Genomic DNA, 27,703 nt, shown 5'->3' with positions numbered 1-27,703 from the left:
TAGGACACTTAGAGCCCCTCTTTATTTGTTATGTTTTTTTTCTCATTTTCATTTCCCATTTGGAGGCGAGATCGCACATTATAACTCGGCCAGGGATGCATTCACACACCAGAAATCTTAACACTTTCAAGCTCCCTCCGAAGTGCATCGCAAACTGTGTTTGTCTGCACGACTGATTTCCGCGCTGAATATCTGAATAGAATGGAAGTGTGACACGTTTAGATGAGATGTGTGTGACAGGGAATGTATGCGTCGGTGTGTTTGTGATACAGCAAATCGCTGCTTCATTAAAACTCAATGCAATGTCAGTTTCTTACTCTGCTTGGTTGCAGACTACGATTTTTGCAGTTGATGCGTCTCCTTCGTCCATTTATTTCCTAACGAGAGATTGAATTCTCCAAGTGACTGATGAAAGAAACAAAATGTGTTGTCTGCCTTCTGTCCCAAACCCCCACAGACCATCCTGGAGGACGAAGTGGACGATCCAGTTTACCAGGTAGGTCCACAGATACACAGATACGGAACACGAACCCTGCTGATTCTGATGCTTTTCTAGCTTCACTGGTGCTGTTTTCACTCTCAAAGCTCGGGATAGAGAACAACAAATAATCCTCAATTCAAATATCTTCTCCAGTCACTGATCCGCTTGAATTAATGATTCATGATATTCCACCATTCCAGTAATACACAGTAGACCATCCGAGTGGACAGTTTTGTTCAACCATTCAACTCCCATTTGCCAGTGCAGTGTCGTAAAACCATATTTTTTAAGTTGATCTGTGTCAATGTTCTGATTTCTTCCAAAGATATGCCCCCCCACCCCCGGACTGGTTGTTACCCCTCTCTTCTTTATTTTTTGCCCTGTGCATTTATTTGGCTGAACATGATTTTCTTTTTTTCTCTGTGTTTGCTCACACTGAATACAGACAACACTAACTCTTACTCTGAATGCTATGTTCAGCAGTACATCTAACCACCCCCCAGATCACCTCTGTTGTTTGCTCTAGCCTGAAGTGTGTTTTTGCATAAAGTCATTTCCATTTTGCAGTTTTCAATTTAAGTTGATGTTGGTTGACAAAACTCCAGAGACTGGCCAGAGTCTTAAAAAGGAATAATGTGACATTTTGGTAAATGCGCTTAATCTCTTTCTGTGTGAGGGTTGGATGAGAGGATCAATATGTCATTATGTTAAACCTGTAGAACCTAGTTAGCTTAGCATAAAGAGAAGAAAACAGTTAGCCTGGCTATTTTCAAATGTAACCAAATCCACCTGTTAGCACACAAGTTTCACTGATTAATACGTTAAATAATTGAATCTATTCAAAAACCAAAGGGTCAAATTTACAATTTGTATTATTTATGGGGGATTATGTGGAGGACTATTTTTTGGTTGGGTCCAGCGACTTTCTGGAGTCTGCTGCCAAACAATAGTTCAGCACATTAACCCCTGCAAACATTCAGTCTTTGTTTAGGTTAAACAATAAAGTGTAAATTAACTGTAATCACAGTTTGAAAAAGCCAGGCCGGCTGTTTTTTGTCTTAATGGGAAGCTGAACTAACAGGCTTCTCCACCTGAGAAGAAATGAAAAAGGTCTCAATCCTCTCATCTGACTCTCTGCAACTCTCAGTTTTGGTTTTGCGACGCAATTTAGGGTCTTTCCATATGAATAGAAAAAATGAATCAACCCATTAATTTCGTTAATTCCGTTGCCATTGTGATACCATTATGGTATTACTACCAGCAAAATGAACGTCCTTGTCGTTTAAACATTATATCGTCAGTTGGGAAGACTGCAAACAATCCTGCAAGCTGCTTCCTCTTATTTCCTCTTCTATTGTTAAACGCTGTCTCGACTTCCTCCAAAGTCCGAATTATCCTTCACACTGCAAACAATCCGAACCAAGCTTCAGTGTGATCTGGACCGAGAGCATCTCTTTTGGTCGGACTGAGATTTTGTGCATCGCTCCAGACCATGATCCGACGCACCTTCCAAACCTGTTATTTTGCTTCAGAAGTCCGAACCAAACAAGGCGGGTGTGAAAGCACCTTGAGTAAAGTGTGTGTCCCAAAATGCCAAACTATTCCTTTAATCAGAGATCCATAAATGCATTGATCTTTATCAACGTGAGAGGAGATAACGACAGATTTAAGGACTTGTGAGACGTCAGTCATGGATCTCAAGCCTAAGACCTGCGGGTCTGTTTTCTCTCGAAGAGGTGGAGCATCACGCTGCTAATGTTGAAGGCAGAACCTCGACCTAAGACCTCCACATTGCCTTGAACTACTGCCTGACCTATGATACTTGTGCTCTTTCCTCCTCCCACCTCACTCCTTTTCTTTCTCTCTTCATCACCCCATTCCTCTTTCATGTGCCCCAATTTCACATCCTTTATGTTCCTGATCTCATTTCATTCCTCACTTGACGCCACCCTCACTCCCCTGTGCTTTCATTTATTCTCATCATGTATCACCCTCCTGTTGTAACTCTCTGTTTTATACACCAACCTCTCTCTCTCTCGCTCTGTCTCCGTCTTCTCATCTCATTATTCTCTGCACCTCTATGCCTTGCCAACTACTTCTATTCTGTAGTACATAGTGTTTGAGGCTGGACACGAACCCCTCCGTGGCCCCCACTCAGAGGAGAGCGTTTATCAGGTACAAATACAAGCATTGCCCCCTTTCTTTTCCTCCCTCTTGAAACCCTGTGAGAGATGATAATAGTAGCATTACTAACAACTGTATGACACCCTTTAACAAAGGAGTTACAAAGTGCAGATTGTTGGTTCGGGGATTCAGGTGTAGATCATACTGAGGTTTCTGTTGTGATGTGGCTGTCTCCTGTAGCTTCATTATAATAAAAGAAGCCCTTTTTGTCGGTGAAGGACTTTTGATGTGCAGCAGCAGCAGCAGCAGCAGCAGCTGTATCCTCGTTTTGCATCAGTAGTAACTGTACGCAGCTCTGGTATGAGTTTAGGAAAAGTGAAGAGTAAGCAGAGAGGTTGTCATCAATGAAATAACACTATAAACAATGCTGGATTAGACATAGTTATCATTTCCTACGTATCCATGATGAATTTGGAAGCATTTTAAATGAAATAATAAAATCTACCACGACTAGAATGGCATTCATTAGAGCGCATACCTCCGCCAACAGTTTCCTTAAATTCTAATTGCACCAAATCACAACAACATATAAAAATCAGATTTCTAAATGTGTTTGAATTTTTAAATCAAGATCCATTAATTATTCCATGAGAAAACTGTGAAAGCGTCATCTCGCAATGTTAAAGAAAGTCCTGGATGTTTCCCCCTGATCCAGATCCGCACCCACACTTTAATGGGATCTTTCCGGACCCATACCTCATCCTTCCAATAAGTTTCATGGTCATCCGTTTAGTTTGTGCTTAATCAACAAACCAACCAACGGACAGGGGTGAAAACCTGACCTCTTTGGCGGAGGTAATTACGGAATGTAATACATTGAATGGGTATAAACAATCACTGACCGTAATTGGTGTGAAAAATAAGATTTTCTCTTCTGAAAATCTTAATGCTTATAATTTTAGAAGTGCTTAAAATATAGGCAGCATCTTAATGTTTAAAACATAAGATTCCTTATATAGCATGTGAAACAGCTGCAGCAGAGTCAAGGTCAGCCTGAGTAGTTTACCTGCAGTCTGTACACCAGGCTCCTTTTATACAACACTTTGACCTTTTGATTTGAGACCATTTGAAGGACCAGCTAGGACTCCAGGGACCTGTCGTATGATTTAATCCTGCCCCCCCGCCTCCTTGCCTTTCTCTCCCTCTCCTCCTCCTCCTACTGGTCTTCTTTTTTTTGCCTCTCTGTATCTTGCCTTCCTCTGAAGATGAAAGATTCAGAGAGGGAGATTAATCACTTGCCATGCCATTTGATCTCAGAATGAAACAAGATCAATAGACTTTGGCAAAACGTAACTGAAAGTTAACCAGTCAAGGGAGCGATAGGGCAGACAGGCGGAGAGGTTAAGAGCAACAGATAGTTTTGGATGTGAGGCAAATGTGCAGAGAGGGCCAGAGCCCAGGCATTTTCCTATTATCCTACAAACTAGTGGAGACATGCTGTTGCAGAATAACAATAGGCCTTTCTTAAAATCCCCTGTATCGTTAGCAATCAATATTGATTTAAGTAGAATTGATTCAACACTCCAACTATAGAATTTGCATAACCCCATTGCACTGAAAGATAAAATTTCACCGTAGACATGTTTCAGTTCTTGTAAGCTCCTGTTTTAAATACACAGACTGCTCTGTTACTTACGTTTGAATCGACCTCCGATCCAATGCAGGTCCCATCCAGTCAGCAGAAGGAAGGGATCTATGATGTCCCAAAACGCCATTTCATGACTGTAGGTGTTTTTTAATTTCTATTATTTGTTTCTTTACTCTTCTACTTGCAAACCTCTCTTTGAGATCCTCTGGGAGTCAGTGCCTTAAGCCCCCTATGACAGTGTCCATTTGTAATATTTTCGCTCCTCTTCTATTCAGTTGCTTTATATTACAGCCAACAGGCTCAAAAACATTCCCACGCTGCCAAGGACAAGTCAGACAGGGGTCTTTGCCTGCGTCCGCTCCCTGTGACGACGGCGATGATGATGATGAAACAAAGCTGCATTAGTCATGCCGAGCCTGCTCGAAGAGATAGGACTAACTGATTGTGAGACCAAGATCAGACATGTCAGCAATTTCACAGAACATTAGAGAGGCAGGCCTCGCTTCCAAAATCCAATCCTGTGCAGAATCTCAAGCATGTCATGACCAGATGGTCGAGATAAGATCGGTTTGGAAACTGTGTTCGCCGGTCCCGTCAGACCTGTGCGACTAAATAAAGGGGTGGCTTGTTCCGTCTTCCTCAGAGGATGAGGACGAGAGGTTTGTAGGTGGAGTGGGTGTTGGGTTGAGCTGCATGCAGTGAAGTCATGGCTACATACAACTAAGGCCACCAAAGCTTAATGAATAGCAATTTGTTTTTCCTCCTGGTCAGAAAACGGCACCAAAAAAATATCCCCTCCTGTCATCTGCAAATTTATTTCATCTCATTTTGGTAGGTTTTATGAGTTCTTCACCATCATGCTGCAACGACGCTGTAACATCTCTCAAGTCGCTTAGAAAGAAACATTTATTTAAGCCTATTTCGCCCCAAAAACATTCACCCAGAGAGAATTTACGCACAACTCTTGAAAAGAGCCGTAGCAAACTGTGTCTCTGTGCTCTTCACCGTTTGTGTGCTTGTTGCTCGGCATATCGAACAGATAAACTGTCCCCGGCCCCCCGCGTTATCTCGCCCAAACAGCCCATGCCAGTATAAGTAGCGGCGCTTCCATATCTCCAAGTGTTACTGCTTGTCTGTTCATTCAGTTGGAGCTTTTTGAGAGAGCCTCGAACTCCCTCGGTGTGTCAGTGCCTGCGGGGGAGACACCTCTGTGTACAATGTTTACCTTTTTTTTCCCCTCCAAATTCTGACTCATTCTGTGCCCCTCAATGGATCCAAAGTGCTGTACAGACTGTGCGATCCTTTATGTCCCGGCTTATTCAAGAAAGACATAAACACCCTGTTTATGTGCAACACGGATTGCCTTTTCTTTCTTTTGTCGAACGTGTTGCGCGTGTGTGTGTGTGTGTGTGTGTGTGTGTGTGTGTGTGTGTGTGTGTATTTATGGCATGCAAATCCTGTGTGTTCCGTGTGTTTTCTGTGCTTTTAATGTGATCCATTGTCTGCTTGTGCATGGCCCCAGAGACATTTCATGCAACTTAGCCATCCCATGGTCTGTTTCATAGCCGCGTCCCCCTCTCCTTTAAGTAGTGCGAATGGATCACGGAGGGAGACTAGTGCAGGGGTCACGTCTGCCTATAGGGTGAGGTGGCGTCATTGTCTCGGCTGGGTAGGTCTCAGGAGCTTCTTCTTTCATTCATTTGATGAAACAAACACACTCCTCTGTGTGTATGTCTGCTCATACAGTAGAGCCATGCATTTAAAAGCGTCCCAGGCTCTCACAGGCGCCCCTCTTGATTGGCAGACATAAGAATATCTAATCAGAGCCTTTTTTATGGGACTGAATAGCCTTTTACCCACTCAATTATAGCGAGCCGTGAAAGATTCATTTTAGATCCATTTTCTGATAATGAAACAAGGGGATAGTTGTTTCTCGCCCTCCACAGCACAGGCTGCTTTTGTGAATAGATTTCTCTCCCCACACCTACCCACCCTTGCAGCCACCATAGCCTATTTGGAGATGGATTCAAGATTTCATAACTATGCAAATCTCATTGTTGTGATGTATCACTGGACTTTGTCTCTCTCTCTCTCTCTCTCCCTCTCCCTCATCCCCTTGGTTTGACTCACAGAATATCAACCACTTCGATCTTTTCGGCGACATGTCCACGCCTCCCTCGGTGAGTCTTTAAGTTTGCAAAGTTGATACAAGTAAGAGATAGTACAATTCGTTATCTTTAATTGTGCAATTTCATTAGAACTGATTTTCCACAGTACTTAAGATTAAAGTTTAAATGTGCAGCACAGGGAATTTTTGTTGACTTCGACGTGTGTGCGTGTGTGCGTGTGTGTGTGTGTGTGTTTGTGTGTGCGTGCGTGCGCGTGTGTGTGCTTTGCCTCCCAGATGCCTCCATCACCTGCCAACACACTGGACCCGAGCAGGAGCAGCCGCCAGCAGCAGCACAGTCCTGCTGACATGTACGCCCCGTTCAGCCCCACTTCCATGCCGTCAGGTAGCGACCCAGACTGAAACTCTGCATCTTTTCCACCACAAAGAATATAAAAGAGAGAAAGACAATGCTGGAGGGGATGATTTTATTTGATGTATTGTTAGTGGACAAATGTTGCCAGGATTTAGCAGGATGTGGATTTACGGAGTGTTTATAAGGACGAGCAAACACCATGCAGTGGTGTTATTATACTGTGAGCAAAAACAGAGGTTTGTTAACAGACAATCCCAGTTGTTTAATAAAACCCTTGACATTGTAGTAACCCCCAGCATCCCTCACAGGATAAGCGATATAGACGATGGATGGATGGATGGATGGATGGAAATTGCAGAGACTTAAAATACCCTCGAAACATAAAGTCAATGGTGCCATCATCTTCATGGCATGTAAAAAAGTACACTTACTGTTTTACTGTACTTAAGTACATTTTTCTTGTATCTGTACTTTACGTAAGTAGATTTCTTTCCAGGTACTTTTTACTTTTACCCCATTACATACATCAGCAAATATCTGTCCTTTCTCCGCTAAATTTTCACAATTCATTGCGTCACATCTTCACATTGTTTTCTACATTGTTAAAAGTAATCAATAACTAGAGGGAAATTAGTCCATTGACCCAATCAGGGCGGGGGGCGGGGTAACATTTAGACCCCGCCTCCTGCAGCAGCAGCATCACTGGTGAAGAACAAACACCTGAAATGGATTCAGAAGAGGCGGAGACTCAGCCCTTGTGCAGGTGTTTTCAGTAACATCATCTGCAGCATTAATGTGTTATGAGTCTGTATTATTCTTGTATTAAACAAAATATACAGTTGACACAGTTAATGAGGCTACATTCTCCAAGTACTTTTACGTTTAATACTTCAAGTACTTTGAAAAGCACTTACTTTTACTCAAGCGGGAAACTTTTACGTGAGCTTGACATTCTGTCTATTTATTTGTACTTTTACTTCTGTACCACCACTTGTCAGCAGCCGTTGTTTATGTGTTGAACACATTTTCCAGCATTTTCTCATTACAGCAGTCTAACAAAATAGTGACTTCTTCACTGCATATAACAGCCAAACTTTACCCTGTGATAATAACACGTATGAAGTCAGTGCTTTCCAGCAGCAGACTCTCAAAGCACAGTTGTTGTCCTGGAACACTCCAAGGAGAAGCCTTCCCCTCCCCATTCAGCGGCGTTACCAAGCCATATTAACATCAATTGGACTGAAACAATTCAGTAAAGAAATGTGGGGGTGATTTGTCTTTATATTGTTTTTCACTTTTTAACTATCTTGAAGTAAAATTGTGGGATTCCCATGGCTCTTTGAAAGGCAGGAAAGAATATAGAAACTTATATAACTGTAAATGGTCAGCAAAAATGAAAAGTGTGTGAAATTTGTAGGTAATAAGAAGCATCGTTCAGGACCACCAGTGTGGTCTATTCATTTAAGATTCGACAAAGATTGAAAGACAGTAATTTCCTTTTCTTATTAACCATTAATCATTTCCTTCCTTCTCTTCTTTCCCTCTCAGGTTATATGACCATGGGCCCGGTGCAGGCGGCCCAGTGGGCACAGCAGCCGTTCTCTGCTCAGGCTCAGACCCTGGCCTTCCCCGTGCAGGGCCCCCTCCAGGTGGCTCAGGTCCTCCCTGGTGGTCAGCCGGTCATCTGGAGCCAGGCCAACATTTTCCCAGCCACTCAGCAGCAGTGGGCGGCCATGGCAGCCTATATGCCGGCCCAGACCGTGGGCGTGGGGGGCCATGCAATCCCAGCTGCCATGCTCCAAGGCCTGGTTCCCATCACTACCATGTGCCCGCAGGCCTGCGACCTGTCAGCCCCGTCCTCGGCTATTACCAGCCCCCAACACACAGCCGACCCCACCCTGCTCCAGAGGCAGCTGAGCCTGGGTAAAGAGGGCCTCAACATGGACTCAGACGCAGGCGAGGGCCCCTCTACTTTTGGAGCCGGAGCAGCAGGTGTGGGAGCTGGCATTGCGTCAGCAGTGGTGAGCAGGTGTGGGACCCCAGGCCTCATGAGCGAACCGGACACTCTGGCCTGCAGTCAGCCGCTGTCACCTTCATCTGCCACGACCCAGGAAGAGGAAGGGAGCTGTAGTGACCTTGATCTCTCGAGGTTGACCTTGAGCCCAGGTACATCCACATCACCATCCACGGAATCCCGTAAGTCCTCTTGCTTATTTTCCTCCTACATAAACACATCTGATTAAACCAACATCTTAACAACTTCACATATATGCTTTCTGCCATATATATATATAAGCATTATTAAATGTCTTAAATCTTACTTGTGACATTTTTAGCCTTACAGGCATTGGTCTTTGCTGATATTCATGGTCCTCAGAGGATGAAGCCCACTAACATTGTTTGACATTAAATGTTGTACAGATATTCCCAATACTGAGAGGATTAATATGAATGACTTTGGTTATCCTCTGACTATTCAGTGCCAGCGGTTGGACGAAAATTCAATTTATTCAATGAAATATGTAAAGATCTACAAAATGGATTGGTACAAAATTACCCATTCATGATTCCCAGATGGTGTACCCAAATTAATTTGGATATCCTCTGACATATCAGCTAGTGCTGCCAGCAGACTGACATTTGTCCTTTTGAGTAATAAACCTGCACATTCTGGACTGGATCAATTGTAATAACTTCCCCTGCATCATCATAAGGTCAAATGTTTAATTTGTCCGTCACTTTGATTTATGACCAAACACCTGTATAACGAATTTGATTCCTACAACATAGTGCCTCACAACAAGAAATACAACTGACCTGTTCGTGTTTTATTTGACAGAATGCAGAATGTCAGGTGTAATAAAAAAAAGTAGACGGGATGACACACAATAAAGGTCATGATCTAGATTTGAATCCACAACTTCTGAGTATTTCATATTCGTGTTAACAGTGTGATGCTAAATTATATTCATAGGACATATGTTCTCTCATGAATATTGTCATTTACTGTTTCTTATTGTATGTCTTAACAGCATCCACACCAGCGCCTCAGCGAAGCTGTTCTTCTGACTGCCCCCCATCCCAGGCCAGCGACCCCCCCACAGATCACTCCCCTGTCGACCTGGAGGACCAAGCAAGCAACGCCAAGGAGGAACAATCGGTGAGCGCCGCCTCCCTGCGTCACATCCCAGTCGTTACGTTTCAGAGATTTGATTTAACAACTTGCTGGCACGATGTTATAATCTATTATTGTCATATGGATGATCGGCTCTCGACTACATCACATGTAATTACATCGAGTAGATTTCCATGTGATTAATATGACCAAACAGGATTTATTCTACCAGTTTTTCAGAAAAATGTCAGGTCAATTAAGCATGAAAGGTCAAATATGATTCAAGTGTCCTGATTAGATCATATATAATAAGGTAAAATTATGTTTTGGATAATTATAGAGCTGCTGTCATTTTGCTAAATGTTACGCTGATGTTTTTCCCGACTAAATGGAAGGAAAAGATTTACATTGAGCTCATTAAATATATCAACCTCTAGATTGAAATTTTACAGCTTTCTCTCTCACGCTCTCTCTCTCCATCTTAGGGCTCTCCTGTTGCACGGTCGGTCTCTCCGCAGCTCAGTGGAGCTCCTGATCCAACGCAGGATCAGACCTGTCCACAGGAGGACAGCTAGACAACAACAAACTGAGTGGGTATATCACAGCTCCCTCCTCTCCGATTTGCCTGACCCTATTCATATTGTTGCATTTCATGTCTTTTCTACCCTGTTTTTTCACCTCCAGTGTCCAACTACTCCTCCTCTCTTGTGTTTATTCACTTCACATTTTCATTTGTCTCCTTCGCGTGTCTTTCTTTTCTTTGTGGAGGAGTGGTAGGCTGCCATTTGAAAAAGAGATTTATTTTAGTTCAACATCTCAGTCGTTGTGCCTCTCTGCTCTGCGCCACCTTAATGAAAGATAAGGAAGGCACAACGTTGCCCCTCAGTGGTCAGATTTGTAACTGCATCCTTCCTGATTGTTTTCTCTTTAGGGGATGGAAGCTCTCAAGGCCAAGACAGAAGCTCATGAGAAAGAGAAAACGAGAGATGAGATGACTCTGAACAGAAGCATCTCTCACAGCTGTGTTACGCAGCTGTAACTGTTATTTCAACCTTTAAAGGATATTTTGGCAGGTCTGTAATAAGCTGGCTATCCAAGGATCTGCTTTCCTCCAGAGGCCGCATACTGTACTGCACTCCTCAGCATGACAACCAGACTTTGGCTTTACTGTCCAATCAAATAAACTATCAACCAGGAAGTGACCTTTGATCTTTGACCGAAACCTGCGACAGGAGGAGACTGCGTCCCCCTGTGATGGATTTATATCTGTGAGGATACATTACAAGGCCATGGTGACACTGATGATGCAAATTATTTTTTGGAGGTGTTCAAGAGGAGCAGCGTTCTGCCGTATGTGGTTGACCCTCGGTTTGTCAACTGCCACCAGCAAAGACTGTGCGTAGCAGATGGATTTGCCAAATGTTCTCATAGTGTTACTCCACCTCTCGTCCATTTGCATGAACAGACTCGATGTGGATTCAGCTGGCTCAGCTGTGAGCAAAACTGTTCTCTGCAGCTTCATCCTAGGTCTGAAGCTAATAAAAAAAATATGATTTTTCTTTTTCTCATTTTATAAGCTGTGAATTCTTAATTGATGACACCGAGTCGTTAAAGGATATCTAAATGACTTGGAGGCATCAATGTCAAAATCGAAATTTGCCAAACATCTATTTTGTAAATAAGAAACTTCCCAGCCCCAATACCTGAGCCTCTGTGCCATAAGATAGCTCTCTGCCTCTTGGATGCCAACTACCTGTGTTTCTCTCAAGCAATGCCCTACCAGCACCTCTATTTTTGACGTCTGGACATTTGTTTCGCTTTTGCAGCCTTTTTTTATTAGTTCTGAAAACGTCTTTGTTTCTGTTGGGTCGGTGAGATATGAACTGTGAATATGTGTTACATGGTCATTGAAAATAAAGCCTGCTGAACCTGTCTCGCTCATTAAGAACTTGAGGTGAAAGAAATGAAAGGGTCGAGACAAAAAAATCGTACTACTACTGAAAGGTCACAGACTTTTTTTTAGTACTAGGAGGCAGATTTCCCTGCATCTCTTTGTTTTTTAGATATTCTACATTTACTAAGGTCACATTGTTTACAATTTGCCTCTCATAACCATATCTCTGTTTGGTTCCTTGGATAACTGGGCAGAATAAATCCGTTCTGATATGACAAGGCTTAACAACCACAAGTGCAGACAGTCAAATGCATTTCTATGCCTTACCAGGTTTATTTTTGTTTTCCGCTCACTGCTCCTCTGATCAGGCCATTGTTGTTTTACAAAGCACTTGGCCATATCGTAGTTCCACTCTACCAAATCAAAAACCGTCAACAGTAAAGGTTTATATAACATGAACAAAAGAGATATCACTATAAACTGCTAGACTTACAGTAACAAATGGTATTCTAAATGTACCCCCGCTCGTGTAAGAAAAATGAGAAATAGTCCAAAATATTTTGTAAATTTTATTTATGGAGTTAAGAACTGTCATGAAAAAGAGAAAAAAGGGACTTTTGTACGTCTATGACTTCCCCCATACACTGTACCCATGCCACTGTTCAGTCACAAATAAAATATCATGTGATTCCCACTTTTCTGCTTGGTTTGTTTGTATTCTTTCTTTGACCTGGCCAGCATCACTTCTAATGATCTACTCTCAGAAGGTCACGAAAGCAGCCAACAGAGGTTGCTCTCATCACACAAACACTTTAGAAATCCTGTGTGAACTCAGTCGCAGTAAGTGTCATTGGGACCTCTTATGTAATATATGAGCATTATCATTGCCTGCTTATTGTGTTGATTACGTGAAGAATAGCTGTGTCCTGGATTACAGCATCTACCTTAAATCATGACCTTAAAAATGATTAACTGTCCTTCAGTGGAGGAGAAGTACTGAGAGCTGTTTCTTAAAGTCTCCCTCCAGTGAAAGTCAAGTTTTTAAACCTGTTATCATGTCCCCCTTGGGCCTTTATAAGAAACAAAATTTGGGGGAAAAAATCAGCCAACAACTTAAGGTGCGGTTGCACATTTCACAAATGTATCAGTGGCCAACTTTTGCCTCCTGTTCACCCCCAATAAGGCGAATAAAATAAATGTGCTTCCTGTGGCAAGTCAGATCACAGCGTGGCTTCACGTGAAGTTCAACTTCGCTATAGTTTAAACCACAATATTCACTTTGTATTCAAGTATGTGTGCCCAGGCCTGTCAAGGTCTGTGATGTCACAAACCTAAGACACCAATCCCGTCAACTTGTGGGCGGGGCTCAGTAGTGTTAGTAATTTAGGGCCATGAGGGACATTTTTAGGGGGGTGTAAAAAGCTATGGGAGAAGAAGTTGAAGTAAAGGCACCTATGCGAAGGTGAGGAAAACATATATTTGCTGATTTTATCAAGTAAAATGCTGCATTCAAAATCTTACACAAGTGCAAGTGAGAAGCAAAATCACTTTTCACCACTACTGTCTTCACAGACATGAATTTACCGGCCTCATCCCATGTGCACTTACTGCAGTGATAACAGATCTTATTATAGCGTTAACTACATTATTAGTGATATCAGTAGTAGCATATTAGTACCGGTTATACAGTTTCAGTTTATTTATTTGACATGGACATAACGATAGCTCTGGAGCTGCAACATACAAAACAATAATAAGATAAGTAGATCAGAATCAGAATCAGAATCAGAATTCTTTTTATTGCCAAGTATATTTACACATACAGGAAATTGCCTTGGTGTGGTTGGTGCATTTGGACATAAAAACAACAATCGGACATAAAACAACAATATATACAGAAAGAACAATAAGTTATGGGCACGTGCGGTGCTAAGGTGCAGTGATTGATTTCAGGATAGTGCCAATAATATATAAATTATGTGCGGCCATGGGGAAAAAACTGTTCAGGTGGCGCGAGGTTTTGGTCTTGATGTTAGTTGTTATTACTATGTTGCTCTTCCCTGACTTAGTAAACAGTTGAGTCATGGAATTGTGTCATCCGGTAAAATCCATAGCAGAGCAGAACAAAGTGTAAAGGTCATGAATATCCAAACATGACACAAATGATTTGACCACACAAGGTTTTTAACAGGAATTTACTTGACTATTGCAAAGCTTCAGTTTTTTCCACAACACTTTATTTGATATATTTTTTTGTCATTTCAGGTTAATCACATAACTGCTGATATCTATTTTGTAATTATTTATTATATAAAAGTGTATGATTTGATCAAAAGACTGTCGGGCTTAAAATGCTGCTGTTGTAGAATCAACATAGTTTTTGAGTTTTGTTTGCAGGTGAACCAACAGTGTCCCATAGCTGAGTTTTTGATGTCTTCAGTGTTGTGTGTACAGATCCACCTCTCAGTCAGTTTAGATTCAGGCCAGTATTGATCAGTGTGTGTTGACATAGAGAGACGAACAGTCTCGTCTCTTCTTTCACAGTCAGGACACACAACCATGTTTTCTGTGGCGATACCAAGGAGTGCGCTCAATTTGCACAGCTGCCTACTCCATGTCACTTTGAGCTTGGTGCTTATAAGGTATGAGCTTGATTAGTCTGTTTAATGGATTGTCTGTATTTCTTTATTGTCTCTATCACAGTTCCATTAAGGATTGTCTTTCAGCTCCATACTTGTTGTTCTGTCAGTATGCAAGATATCGAAAGTGGTGAAATATCGGTTACTGTCAATTTGTCTCAAGTTGGTTTTCATCTGCATGTCACAGTAAAGCTGCCGTCACAACAGCGAGCAATGAGGAGCCCGGTGTTCGTGAAGCTCGGTCAGTGAGTGCTCAGCTGGGAGTTGATCCTGTGGACTGTGTTTTATCGGAGTGGAGCGCGTGGTCACGCTGCGACAATTGTCAGAAGAAAAGAGTAAGTATGATGATGCTACGTTGCAGCTACAATTCATAGTCTGAGCTTGCGGGCCCAGAATGCAACAGTGCTTGCAACCTAGTTGATTGTTTGTTCTGGAGTTTAGCATATTTATTCATAGCAACAAATTTGGCATTTATGAAAAATAATAATTGGCGGATATGCTCTTTGAAGGAGCTCTCAAAGAATCCAAGCTGCAATCAGGATCCTTTAATGAACCTATTGACCAACTGTCTTTCGTTCAATCAATGATACTAAACATGTAGCAGATATAGTATTGATTGTTATAATTTATCACATAATTTATTTTGACCAAGAAAGATTAGTTGGTCGATGTATTTTGTTAGGCACACTAGCTGTCTCTCCATGGCCATCTTTGTGCTAAGCTAAGTTAGCTGGTTGCTGGCTCGCTTTAGTGTACAGACATAAATGGTTGCCAGTCCTCTCTGCTAACTCTCAGCAAGTAAGAAAAAATATATATTTCCCACAATTTCCTTTAACCAAGAAATGACCCTATCAGTAATTAATATTTACATACGAAACAAAATACTGGTTATATGAACTGCAGCGAACCAAATATATGGCTAACATCCAAAACTACAGACCAGATAAATTGATCTAATAAACAGTAATGTGGCAGTTAAGGAGATTCAATTTGGATACAATCAGATTTGGATAAATAAATCATCTTATACCGCAGGCTGTGAAAAAGTTAAACTTGTTCTGACCCCTGTGAGCTGTTTTTCTGTGAGGAGGAGACAGTGAAGGTCTCTATGGATGTACTGAGTGCTCTATCTCATCCACTTTACAAGGGGGGAGATTAATAATCCTGACATGACAAAGTGAAAAAACCCCACTAATGTGATTTTGGCTATTACAGTTCCCTGGGAGCAGTTTCCGAGCTCTTTCACGCACCTTTATTCTGTGTTGGCGAGCCTACCTCTCTGTTTTTTCTGACTGTCTATGTGTTTGTTCCTCTCAACCTTCCAGTATCGCTATGCTAAACTTGACCGGCCTTCGCAGTTTGGAGGGGAGCCATGCAATTTTCATGACAGGGAGGACGAGGCCTGTGAGGTTCCAGCCCGCTACACCTGTGACAATATTCCCCTGTGTGAAGGATTCCTCTGCACACAAACAGGTATCTTGTAAACCCGTCTTCATCTAGTGCACTTTATATTGTAGAAAATCATAAAAAAAACATGTGTAAGAATTCAAGTCACACAAAGAAGAATATTAATATTCTGTGTCTGATGTGAGTGAGTCATCTTGCAATTTCAGAAGGTTTCCAACTACTTTGCATTTGCGAGATTTGTTCTCAAAAGAAAGATGATATCATCCATATGCTAAATATGCACACACCAACAGTGGTTGATTAGATTAGCATAGAAACTAAAAGCAAATGAAACAGTTAATATTGTCTTATCAACACCCCTAAAGTACACTGCAGTCAATACTGCAACACATAAAAACCTTCAAACTGTATCCCATCACCTCTAAAGCTCACAAATTAACACGTCGCAGATCTATTTCTCTAATCTGCACAAAAATCCAAATAGAAACACAATGTTGAGCTTTTGTGTTTCTCGGCCCAATGCAGTGACTTTGTGAAGTCTTTACCTCTGACTACTTGTTTCCCACTGATTCCAGCAAATCTGCTTTATATTCAAATTTGCTGTGATGCTAATAACCGTATTTCCAAAAACAGCATTCAATATTTCTTAAAGATTTTACTCCAAGCAAACGCCGTCTCCCCTCCATCAGGCCGCTGCATTCACAGAACTCTACAGTGTAATGGGGAGGATGATTGCGGGGACATGTCAGATGAAGTCGGCTGTAAGAAGGTTCCCAAGCCCTGCAGACAGGAAGCTGAGGAGTACTGGGGAATCGAAAACCTTGCCAAAGGGTCAGTCAAATTCCTATTAGTCTACAATGGTAGTTTTTGGGGCAAATTCTTATGTAAACATGTGCCTCTCCTCAAATCAGTGTACTCATTGTTGATGCTGATGCTTTTCTTTCAGAATCAACATCTTGAACAGTAACCTGGAGGGAATGGTGCTTGATAACCGATACTATGCAGGCAGCTGCTCGCCCCAATACATTCAGGATGTCAGGTTCAGGAAGCCTCACAACTTGCAGCAGTACACTCTCCAGGTGGGAATGACCAACAGACAAGTACCGATTTCTACTTGATACATAAACACTTTATTCTAATTCATTGACTTACCACAAAGTTTGGGTTGCAGAATTGTGGAAAATCCAATCACTGCCTTTCAGAGCTTAAAGGGATAGTTCGCCGAAAAATGGTTGAGTGAGTGGTCGATAAAAAAACAGCATATATATATATACACAGTCCATTTAATATCCATTCACATTAAGGTTTTAGCACTGCCCGACAAAGCATTACAAATGGATACATCAACAATAATCAAACCAATAGTTACAAGTAATAATTCCTTCATGAGGAGAGCTAATTAGAAATGTATCCTTGTGTTGGTTGTTTCAGCTTGGTTTAATTTAAAACCTGGAAAAATCCTTGTTTATCTTATTTCCCTACATCATTCTGTTCTGTTTTATCTGTTTTTCCATGTTATGCACAGTTTACTGTAAATTAAACATGTTATTAACATGGTGCTGCTCATTTCACACTAAAAGCTAAATTTGTGTTCTCCACTCATCTACAGACAAGAGGCTCGTATGATTTCAATGTTCAGTCTTTTGAGTCATACTCTGACTACATGGAAAACACCATAAGGGAGACTATGACAAAAACCACTGTTTCCTTTGGCTTTGCCATTCCTGGCATATTTGAATTTGGCTACAACTACAATAATGCCAAATTCACCACATCGATTCAGAAGATTCGCCGTGCCTCTGGCAAGGTGAGCTGCTCTTTGTTTTTCCTTTTCTTCTGAAAAACCACTGGTGCCTCTACTTTTCTGAAAATGTTCTACGTCACCGTCACTTTCCCATTATGATTTAAAATAAATGACAATGTGCATGTCAGTCTTTCATCTTTCACCTGCCTCCCACTGATTCTCTCCTCAGATCAACAGCTTTGTGAGGGCCAAAGCAGAGCTGGAGTTGGCCCAGTACATGCTGAAGTCAGACGATTTGATGCTTCACCCTGAGTTCCTGCAGCGCCTGCGCTCCTTGCCACAGTCCTATGTTTATGGAGACTACAGGCAGATATACAGAGACTACGGCACCCACTACATCACAGAGGCCGCCCTCGGAGGAGAATATGAGCACACCATCATTCTGAACAAGGAGAACCTGGAGAAGACAGGTAACAGGGCACCATCCGTAAAATCGAATTTATTTCAATTTCTCAGCTCCTTCATTTAAAGGATGTTCCACACAGATAATTATTTGGATCAGACACTGGGGTTTGCCAATGCTAATGATATCATATTATCCTTTACATTGAGTGTGTAAGCTGTTAAACTAAATAAATGTTGCTCAGCGGCCAGTTTTGTGAACTATAGCATAATAATCTAAAAAGGAAAAAGCACTCCATGACAGAGGTTTGTCATCCTAGATTATTCTTTGGAAGACTACAAGTCCTGCACCCAGTCAGGCCTGAAGATTGGAGCCAACATTTATGGTGTTTACGTGTCAGTGGGGGCTCAGGGTGGATCCTGCAATGCCCTGTTGAATGAGATGGGAGGTGAGGATTCGTAGTCTGCAAAATACATAAGAACTGATGCTAGAACACTGAAGTCACTCCTTCTCTTTCCAGAGGACACTGCAATCGGCAGCACCGTGGAGGACTTTGTTGCTGTCGTGCGAGGTGGCAGTAGTGAGTCCATCACCGGCTTGGTGTCTAAAAAGCTTCCCACCCCACAGCTGATGACGCTTTGGGGTGAGGGAGTGCGCTTCAACCCTGACTTCATTCGCAAAACAGTGAGTTTCTCTATCGCCAGTGGCCGGAGGCCTAATGTTTACTGGTTGTCTGTCCGTCCCATTCTTATGAACACGATATCTCAGGATCTCCTTAAGGGAATTTCTTCAAACAAGACACAAATTATTCACTTGGACTCAAGGATGACCTGATTAGAATTTGGAGGTCAAAGGTCAATGTTCCTGTGGCCTCAAAAAAACATTTTTCCATTCCAACACCTTGAGAGGATCCTTTCAAATTTGGCACATATAACTCAAGGATTAAGAGACCATATTTGGGATGGTCAAACATCGAAGGCCAAGGTCATGTCTCAAAACAGGTTTTTGTCCAGTTGTCACTTGGACTCAAACATTAACTGATTTGGTTCCAGTGCTCAAAGGTCACAGGTCACGGGACCTCATATGAGTCTGGAAAAAAATTATATAGACTGAAACTGCACTGGTTGGAGGAGGCATAAAACAACAGTAATTGTAGTTCCTTCAGACAACTGACATTCAAATGCTGATTGCAAAAGAAGAAAATGTTAGTGTTTGGCGTCTATGCTCCGACTTAATCATTCCCCCAGATATGATTACATAGATATAATGGGAGTGATGAGCAAATACTTCTAACCTCTCCCCCGGAGCCTACAGGTGGATGCTGGAGTGATGCAGGAGCTGAAGCAACTGGCAGCAATACTGACGCAGCAGTGGGGCAAGCAAAGGGGGTGATAGGAAATTTTCTCTTCTTAAATAGACAGCCTAATAGGGTGGGTCTGTATTCAAGATGATTGTGGAGAGTGAGGTATGACACATGATGTGCAGTATGTGACATGATTGGAGCAGCGCAGCTCGAGTTGGCTGCCTCAACTAGCTCACAAGCGTCGCTCCATTTGTGCATGCTACATGCCACAGTCCGACTTGTATCGCTCTTTAATCTGTTCCCTGTCTCCCACACGCTCTTGATTTTCCTCCTCATATCTCCATCTTAGTATAAAGCTTTAATAAAATTGTCTTGAGTGGATATGACTTGAATAATCGAGCCAGAATCATTTCCAAAAGAGTTGCAGAGAGGTGAAGTAGCCTACGGCTAAACCAATCAATAGCAAGCTGGAGAACAAACAGCAAATGATGCCAGATAGCAACAGTGCCAAATACAACTGGGCTGTCTAACAACCTCATAGTCACGTGTCAGCACACTAGGGACTTTCCAGTTGACTCTGTCTAAAAACAATTCAATCCAATACGACCAACTTTTAATAGGTTTAATCATGAATAGGTTTAATCATGACACTTGCTTCTCATTAGACTCGGCCGCTGTATGAGCTGGTGACTTCAAGAGACTTCTCCCATGATGCTTCACTGAAGAGGAACCTGAAGAGAGCATTGTCAGAGTACCTGGCGGAGAGTAGTTCATGTCGTTGTGCTCCCTGCAAAAACAATGGAGTGGCCGTTTTGAGAGGTAAGTCAGTGGATATTACAGGCTACAGACATTCTACAGTTTAAATCCCCCTCCATACTTACTTACCTGAAAACGCATATCACCTGACCACTCACACACAATGGGCATGCACGTGCTGGTGTAGATTCCATAGCTCTTCTCCTGCGCATGTAAGTTGCAGCTTATAAAATGTGGAATTTGACATCACAACAGCAAAGACAACAGGGTCTGCAACGCTTGTAACTGATTGGCCATGTTGTGTTATACACTAATAGCCGAGGATAGTTCCAGAAGTTGTCTTCTGTAGGGAGTCATGTGATAGGAGTGTCTACGTCATCATTTCCAAACACCTCCGTTTCTGCCCGTCCAGACTGAAACGTAGCCCCAGAGTTTTCTAACTAAAACAGGAGCGTTTCCAAACTTCTCCATTTTAGCGGCTCTAAAATTCCAGAGCAGTGTGAGCACCAGGCCCATCCGCCGCAGAGTTGATGCATATTCAAATGAAAACGTAGTGATGTGGATGTAGCCCTAGTCTGTGTTTGCAACTGAAGTTATAGCTGTTTCTATTTCCATCTGAAATTCACAGCTAGCTCAGTAGCTTAACTTGTGTACTTTGTGAGTATTTATATGGGTATTCGTTTTTTCCTTCTTATTCTTCGGCTTTAGTTTTAGATTAAGTTGTAATTAAAATGACATTAAGTGACCTCTGACAGATGTTGGAAAACTAAACGATGCAGCGGTAATGAAGATAATGAAGGAATTATTGTTGTCTTCGTCACTAGGCACAAGGTGTGACTGTGTGTGTCCCATTGGCTACACCGGACGGGGCTGTGAGATCACTCAGAGGCAAAAAGGTGAGAACTACGGATTCAAAATACAAAAAAACCTCATACAACACATTATTTCTTTTTAATATATATATATATATATATATATATTTTTTTTATTACTTTTGTACCAAACCTACTGAGACACTGACATGACGAAACTTGATGTGACCCTTTCCGACAGAAATAGCCACTGACGGCAGTTGGAGCTGCTGGGGTGCGTGGTCGACCTGCAGTGAAAGAACCATGTCAAGGACTCGACAGTGTAACAACCCAGCACCCACCGATGGAGGCCTGGCATGCACAGGACTGCAGCAAGAGTCGACTGACTGCTTTTAAAAGCCTGCTCATGTCAACACTGATTTATATACATAAGAAAGCCAACTTTAAAATAGGAGAGTAGTCTGTGGTGTGTTTAGTCATTGGACTAATGTGTAATAATGATTCACATTTGAATAAAATAAAACTAAACAACCAGCATGGTTTGTCGTCTAGGAATATTTTATAAGAACTGTGAAACCATGTGGGCAGTGGTGGGATGTAAAAAAGTGCATTTACTTTGTTAGAGTATATAAGGACATTTTTCATGGATTTATACTTATTTAACTAGAGTTATTTTCAGGTACTTTTACTTTTACTCCACTACATATACTGTATCAGCCCATATATGTACATTATACTCAACTTTATTTTTTACAATGCATTGTGTTAAATGTTCACAGTGTTTTATCGTATTTTTAAAGATAATTAATAACGAGATGGGAACTGACCAATCAGAAGAGGAAGGTGACATTAGACACCGCCTCCTGCAGCAGTAGAATCATTGTTGAAGAAAACCTAAGAACTAAACCAACGCCGCGAGTCAGCCATTTCTATGACAATGTATTTTCAGTAGTGTCATCTGCATTTTTCTTTATTATTATGAGAGTCTATATTATTCATACAACTCAAATAATATACTATAATTATAATTAACTGGACTTGCTTCAGACACCAAAGTGGATTCAGCATCTGTTGTTCTATATTTAACCTTAATATTGGAGGCAATTCAAAAACAAAGTCACACACAGTGAAAATAATAGTTTAAATCAAAATTACTTAATGAAAAAAATACTGACACAAACACAATATGCACGACACACATTTATTTCCACTTTGACATGTCACACAGTGTGACCTGAGACAGGCAGATGCTATTTTTGTTTACACAATCGTTTTTTATCATTAGAAAAAACCTTTATTCTCTCTAATCACTCAACATCATCTTCACACTACAATTTGGGAGGAGCTTCACTTCAGCAACGTTGCGTCTGAGAGGGAGAGCCCAGGCAGGCTGCTCCGCCCCCGTCAGGTGGGGGATGATTACAGGCTCTCGTCCGAGTTTTCCTCCCAGATGTGCAGGAGGACCAGGCCCCCCAGCACGACCACGACCCATCTGTCTTGGCATCTGTCGAGTAACATTAAGAGGATTTTGTGTTGGATATGTATTGGGTGAGAGGAAATGTCTGCACACTGGAGGCTCTTGAAGTACAGTTTAGTATATTTTAACCTCGTTGTTATTCATAATCCAGTTACAGTAATGTTAGATGTAGTGATATTACATATTTATATCAACAACCTTCTTGATCATTGTATTCCTCCCCTACAGAACTCTTTTTAAGTCCTCAGTTGTGAGTTGGCCCTGCAGGATGTTGCATAAAATCAAAGAATGCAAGAGTTGCAAAACTCCACAGCCTTGAAGTCCAAGCTGTTATGGATACGGTGGTCAATGGATATTTAACAGCTGCACCAAAAGTTTGACTCTACAATATAATTGTCTGGTATTTAGAGGATGAAAAACTACAAAAGCATTTACAAGTGCCTGAATAAATAGCAGCCAGTCCTCCAGTGGATAAAGCTGCAGTCTGGACGGGATGCTTCAAGAGACCAGATCTGAAATTGAACTGTAGACTAAACTGTCGGCAGAGTTGTCTGGAGCACCTTGGAATCAGTATCTTGCCCAAGGAGACATCAGAATGGAGACTGTAGAAACTAGATATTGAACCATCGACTGTCAGATAAGTGCACAGCCCTCCCGTTCCCCTGAGCCACAGCTACCCGCTAAAATTTAATCTAGTTTGTGTTCATTAATAAACTCTCTTATATTAAAGCAATTATTTTTAGGAATTGAGTTAATAGCCCTGTATATCTTCTTTTCATGTGTGAGCTTTTATTTCAGGAGGCACTAAAATCAGTTCAGCTACCTCTTCCATTGTTTCTGTGCTGTGATATTTATCAGAAATGATAGTTTCAATGTTAAAAGCATTGCAGGCAGAAATAGCATTTTCAATATCAGAGGCATTGTGGTCCAACTTAAAGAACCTGCTTTTGAATAAGTTGAGGTTTTTCTTATCATGAATCCTCACCTCTTCTGAGCGTCGTTTCACAGGAGTCTCCCAGGTAGCCGGACTTACAGATGCACTCACAGGAGGTGCCCTTGAGGACAGGGATCCCATTGTGCCTGCAGGGAGCACAGCGACAGGAGTCGAACTGCTGCAGATACTCATCCCAGCCCCTCTGCAGGTTGGCCAGTCTTGCACCTACATGGCCGGCGGCCGTGCTGAGGCGCACCAGCTCATAGATCGGCATGGTCTGGGAAACAGATGATCACACCAGCATAAAAGCACGAAAGCAGTGTGAGGTCATCACGAGTGACACTGAGCAACAATTTCCCTCATTCTTTGTTTAAGAAGTTATTCTGTTTATCTGAAGTTTTATGTCACCTCATATTCGATGAGAGTTGGGTTGTACTGCAGAGTTGCTCCCCAGTTCTTGTAGGTCTGTGGATTCCTGATAGCCAACAGACCACTGCTGCTCTCCGTGATTCCTCCCTTCACTAGAGTCACAATGTCCTCAATCATAACCGAACTGGAGTCCTTTGCTATACGTGTTAAAAACAGAATGAAAAATCACAACACATTACAATAACAGTCATTCATAGGATTTCTTAGTTATACAAAACTGAGACAGTTGAAACTTTAGCTAATGAACTGAAATTCAAGATCATTATAATGCACATTTATAATTTATGTAAAACAAATATGTATATTATATTACATTGTTATTATTAGGTATTGTGCGGTATTATTATATAAAGTGTTATGACAACCGCCTCATAACTTAGGTGTGACCATTATTGGTAATTGTATTTCTCATCTGTTATTAGTTGAGTATAAATTCAGGGGCTTCATTGTTCAGAGGCTGCATTTGAAGACAGATTGTGTCACAGCGGTGCAACTAGACGGTCCCATTTCGAAGGCTCCTTCAAATGCGTCCTTTCATTCCGAGAAATGAAGGCTCCAAGGGTTGGATGCCTCCTCTCTCAACCTATCCCAGGATTCATTGCACTTCGGTGACAAACCGATTTTCAAAGAGGGAAATGGCACAGGCATGCTTGAGTATCAGGCTTCAACTCAACCGAGCACATGTTACATAACCAAGGACTACTAAAACGTTCTCATCATGTCCAACTTCATCTCTGTTTCTTTGGCTACAGCAATAAGGGTGAGAGGAGCGGGGGGTTTTTTTCAGTTCAGCCTTCATAGTCTATGCGGTCCTCTGAAGGATGCAGCCCCTGAATTGAGACACAGTTACTGTCTCACCTTGACTGAACTTCCCCTTTTTCTTGCATTCATTCCCACCCACTGTGAGATCTAATTGTCCATAGGCCCCCATTGGATTGCTTAATCCAATAGAGCCACCAAAGCATTTCCCGACTTGTTCACCCTCCATGTCTGTGAGCATTAGGGAAAATAATTAAATAAAGGTTACTTACATAACATGTAATTATTATATTGCATCAATTGACTCATTGTAAAGTTCACAGTACTTGATGAAGCCATGGAGTTTTTGTTAATAACCACAACATATTCGAGGGTTCCTCCCATAGTTCCCTCCGTGACGTAGTGAGTGCCAAATGTGTTGAAGAAGCGGGAGTACATCCCAAAGTCATACTGCTCCGGGAGCTCCATTAGTGACACATAGAAATCTTCATGAAGCATCAGCTTATTGGTTCTCATCTTGAATTGGGCTGTTTGCACTTTGGACCGAAGCCTGACAAACCCAAAGTCCTGAGGACAAAATAATATAATATCAATGATTAGCAATATATTTTTATTATCTTCAAGAAAGATAAGTAAAACTATAGCTACAACTTATTAATACTTATGTCCACCCTCGTGTTTAACTATATGATGTCCATCAGTCATCAATTTAACTTTGTTTATTGTGTGTTTTGTCTGTTGTTGTTTTTTTGCAGAAGTAGGGATGATTTTAGAGGTGTTTGATTAATTACACAATATGATTATACATAATCCATTCGTACATACATTAGCTATACCACTTATCCTTTGAGAGTCCTGGGGAGCTGGAGCCATTGGGTCAGAGGCGGGGTAAACTCTGGAAAGGTCGCCAGCATAGTGCAGGACCAACAAACATTGACTGACAACCATTTACACTCACAGTCACACCCACAACCAATTTAGAGTCTCCAATGAACCTAAATCCAATCAGTATGTATTTGGACTATGGATGGATGGATGGATGGATGGATGGATGGATGGATGGATGGATGCAATTATCCTCGCTTCATTTATTTTGCAACACCACTAAATTATATATTCAAAACAAAAAAAACAAGAGTAATTGTACTTTTTATCTTGTAAAGCATGTTGATCTGTGGGTCAGTTGATTATACCTGGCTCTTATACTTTGTTATGTTGCTGAGAAACTCCGACTCTTTGCTTCCACTGAGTCCCACTTGCACGTAATAGACCGCTACCGTGACACCACCATTGAAAGACCTCATAGTTTTCCTCGCTTGAAGCAGACTCGCCATATCCTCGAAGTACTCATTAGAGCCCTCCGATGTAGCTTGAGCCTGTAACAGATCATATCTTATGTCACAACGTCTCAGTTCAAACTGTACAATTATTAAGTTGCACAAAGAAATGAATCTCAACATGACATTACCACAAAACGGTAGCTATGGTAGTTGTAAGGTTTCCGGTAGTTTTTATCCTCCTCGTTGTAGTGCAGGTTCTCACAGAATGAGTCATAGGTGAATTTCCTCCATTCGCCATTATAGACATATTCACACATTCCCCCAAAATAATTTGGGTCAATGACACGATCCACAAATTCTCCAGTCAAGACGTTGTAGCTGGGTCAAAATACAACACTGTCAATTAGTCGTGCATATCTTACAGCTGCACATGTACATTATACCTTATAAGGTTTTCTTTCATGTGATACAGAAAGCGGGGGGTAAGAGTAACAGCAGTGAAAGCTACCGTATATGCAGTATTTACCCCTGAGTGCCGCGCTCAGCTCCAGGGATTGGCAGGAGGATGGAACACTTGTCGTCTCTCAAGTTGAGATTCTCACACTCATTTTCATCAGAGGAATCATCGCAGTCTGATTCTCCATTGCAGCGAAGTGACTGGCTGATACAGCGCCCTGCAAAGACACGCTCACATAAACATACTCTATGTCCTCCATGTGCACACACCAACTGATAAAACAGCTCTTAGAGAGAATGTGCTGTCTGAGTGGGATGTTGACGGGTCATGCCTGTGTCTACGCAGGTGAAGCTCTCTCCACAGTGATCCGGCACCACACACTGGGAGGTGGCTGTCGGACATGCCAGCTGCTCCCACAGCGTCTCCATGCACTCTGTGCCTCCAAACTGTGAGGGTTGTTCCATGTAACGGAAACGGAACTAAGACAAAGTTTTTAAAAAAGTTAGCATCTAAACCCCACTCGCTATGTCCGTTCTGTTATTCTATCACTGATATAAACAGTAGCTTCATTTAGAAGCACTCAGAAGTAGGTCACATGTTATTGTATGACACACATGTGGTGCAATCCATGTGTTCAAATTTAAAAACACGCACAGCTAATGAATGTGCATTTCTACATCCTATATGGATAATTAGCTATGACATGATTTATATTTAGTTTAGTATTATTGACCTGATTGGAGCAGGAGAGTGCTCCCTTTGGACATATTGAACATTTCATCCATATTGTATTGATCTGAGCTACATGAGGAAAACTGTCCAGTTTCAGCCACAAGCCACAGATATTAAAAGATGGAATCATTATTTTCAATCTGAGTCTTTTAAAAAAAACTGTGTTGTGTAAATGGCCATTGCCTTGTTGTCTGTGCAGGAGTTACAGGGAGTCCATGGTGACCATCTCGCCAGCCTACAGTTGACTGGTGTCGGACTGTTTGCAGCTCTGGCCGTCCTCGTCCCAGCCCCCCTGACCCCAGGAAACACATATCATCATCTCAATTCCAGTTCTATCACTTATACAGCAGGACGTGTATTAAATCAGAGTCATCAATGTGTTGCTAAATTCATAAAAGATAGTGAAGCCATACGAGTACTGTACCTATAATCAGCAGGTCTCCATGGTCGTCTGGAAGCATCCACAGATTCGCTCAAATGGATAAACTGATGCAGTGCACATAAACCCAGGAGCAAATGAATAAATACACTCATGTTGATGATTGAGTATAGCTATGCCTTCAGATTAAAAAGCCACATCACACAAACAGCTGATGTGATCCTCTGCGAAGTTGTACCACTGCACTCTTGAACATCCACAGTGAATGATTGATTGAAGAGTAAACACATGCTATTACAACAGTTGGGTTTTTTTTTTATTCTATTTACTCTCACTCTCCACCCCCACAAACACTGCAGTCCATCAGAACATGTCCCAAAACACAAACACTTCTGACACCCGACGGCTCAAACTAAAACACAGGCATTTTCTCTCAGACACATGAAA

The 27,703-nt window shown here is 41.8% G+C and overlaps 2 protein-coding genes across 2 annotated transcripts in view; one reads left to right on the top strand and one right to left on the bottom strand.

Moving 5' to 3' along the window:
* LOC117778333 overlaps positions 1-21,344 on the top strand; it is a 53,709-nt gene extending 32,365 nt beyond the window's left edge. The window contains exons 7-26 of the mRNA XM_034613834.1: positions 458-496; positions 2,591-2,656; positions 4,330-4,389; positions 6,386-6,433; positions 6,658-6,766; positions 8,285-8,932; positions 9,769-9,896; positions 10,337-10,423; positions 14,239-14,387; positions 14,572-14,719; positions 15,710-15,857; positions 16,481-16,622; positions 16,738-16,870; positions 17,401-17,598; positions 17,765-18,005; positions 18,258-18,386; positions 18,459-18,622; positions 19,907-20,060; positions 20,822-20,893; positions 21,051-21,344. Coding sequence (XP_034469725.1) covers positions 458-496; positions 2,591-2,656; positions 4,330-4,389; positions 6,386-6,433; positions 6,658-6,766; positions 8,285-8,932; positions 9,769-9,896; positions 10,337-10,423; positions 14,239-14,387; positions 14,572-14,719; positions 15,710-15,857; positions 16,481-16,622; positions 16,738-16,870; positions 17,401-17,598; positions 17,765-18,005; positions 18,258-18,386; positions 18,459-18,622; positions 19,907-20,060; positions 20,822-20,893; positions 21,051-21,205 — 3,018 coding nt within the window. The 3' untranslated portion in view covers positions 21,206-21,344. The remainder of the gene's footprint in view (positions 1-457; positions 497-2,590; positions 2,657-4,329; positions 4,390-6,385; positions 6,434-6,657; positions 6,767-8,284; positions 8,933-9,768; positions 9,897-10,336; positions 10,424-14,238; positions 14,388-14,571; positions 14,720-15,709; positions 15,858-16,480; positions 16,623-16,737; positions 16,871-17,400; positions 17,599-17,764; positions 18,006-18,257; positions 18,387-18,458; positions 18,623-19,906; positions 20,061-20,821; positions 20,894-21,050) is intronic.
* Positions 21,345-22,080: 736 nt separating this feature from the next.
* c8a (complement component 8, alpha polypeptide) lies at positions 22,081-27,518 on the bottom strand. The gene is made up of 11 exons (XM_034614434.1): positions 27,302-27,518; positions 27,061-27,169; positions 26,477-26,624; positions 26,215-26,362; positions 25,877-26,066; positions 25,602-25,784; positions 24,735-24,975; positions 24,508-24,639; positions 23,629-23,786; positions 23,272-23,497; positions 22,081-22,313 (listed from the first exon to the last, which is right to left on the bottom strand). The coding sequence occupies exons 1-11, from the start codon at positions 27,409-27,411 to the stop codon at positions 22,162-22,164; spliced, it is 1,797 nt and encodes a 598-aa protein (XP_034470325.1). The 5' UTR covers positions 27,412-27,518; the 3' UTR covers positions 22,081-22,161.
* Positions 27,519-27,703: the final 185 nt, after the last annotated feature.

The sequence above is a fragment of the Hippoglossus hippoglossus genome, chromosome 17, assembly GCF_009819705.1.
Source record: "Hippoglossus hippoglossus isolate fHipHip1 chromosome 17, fHipHip1.pri, whole genome shotgun sequence".
Classification (NCBI taxonomy): Eukaryota; Metazoa; Chordata; class Actinopteri; order Pleuronectiformes; family Pleuronectidae; genus Hippoglossus; species Hippoglossus hippoglossus.
The sequence above is the reverse complement of the archived record's forward strand: the minus strand, read 5'-3'. Positions and strand labels throughout refer to the sequence as shown.

What these genes read in the sequence shown, in the direction of transcription:
- c8a (XM_034614434.1), bottom strand. Translation starts at nt 27,411, where the DNA reads ATGAGTGTATTTATTCATTTGCTCCTGGGTTTATGTGCACTGCATCAG. An exon ending in ACCATAGCTACCGTTTTGTG is followed by an intron (nt 25,785 to 25,876) that starts GTAATGTCATGT and finishes GATCTGTTACAG; the next exon opens with GCTCAAGCTACATCGGAGGG. An exon ending in TGAAACGACGCTCAGAAGAG is followed by an intron (nt 22,314 to 23,271) that starts GTGAGGATTCAT and finishes GTTACTCGACAG; the next exon opens with ATGCCAAGACAGATGGGTCG.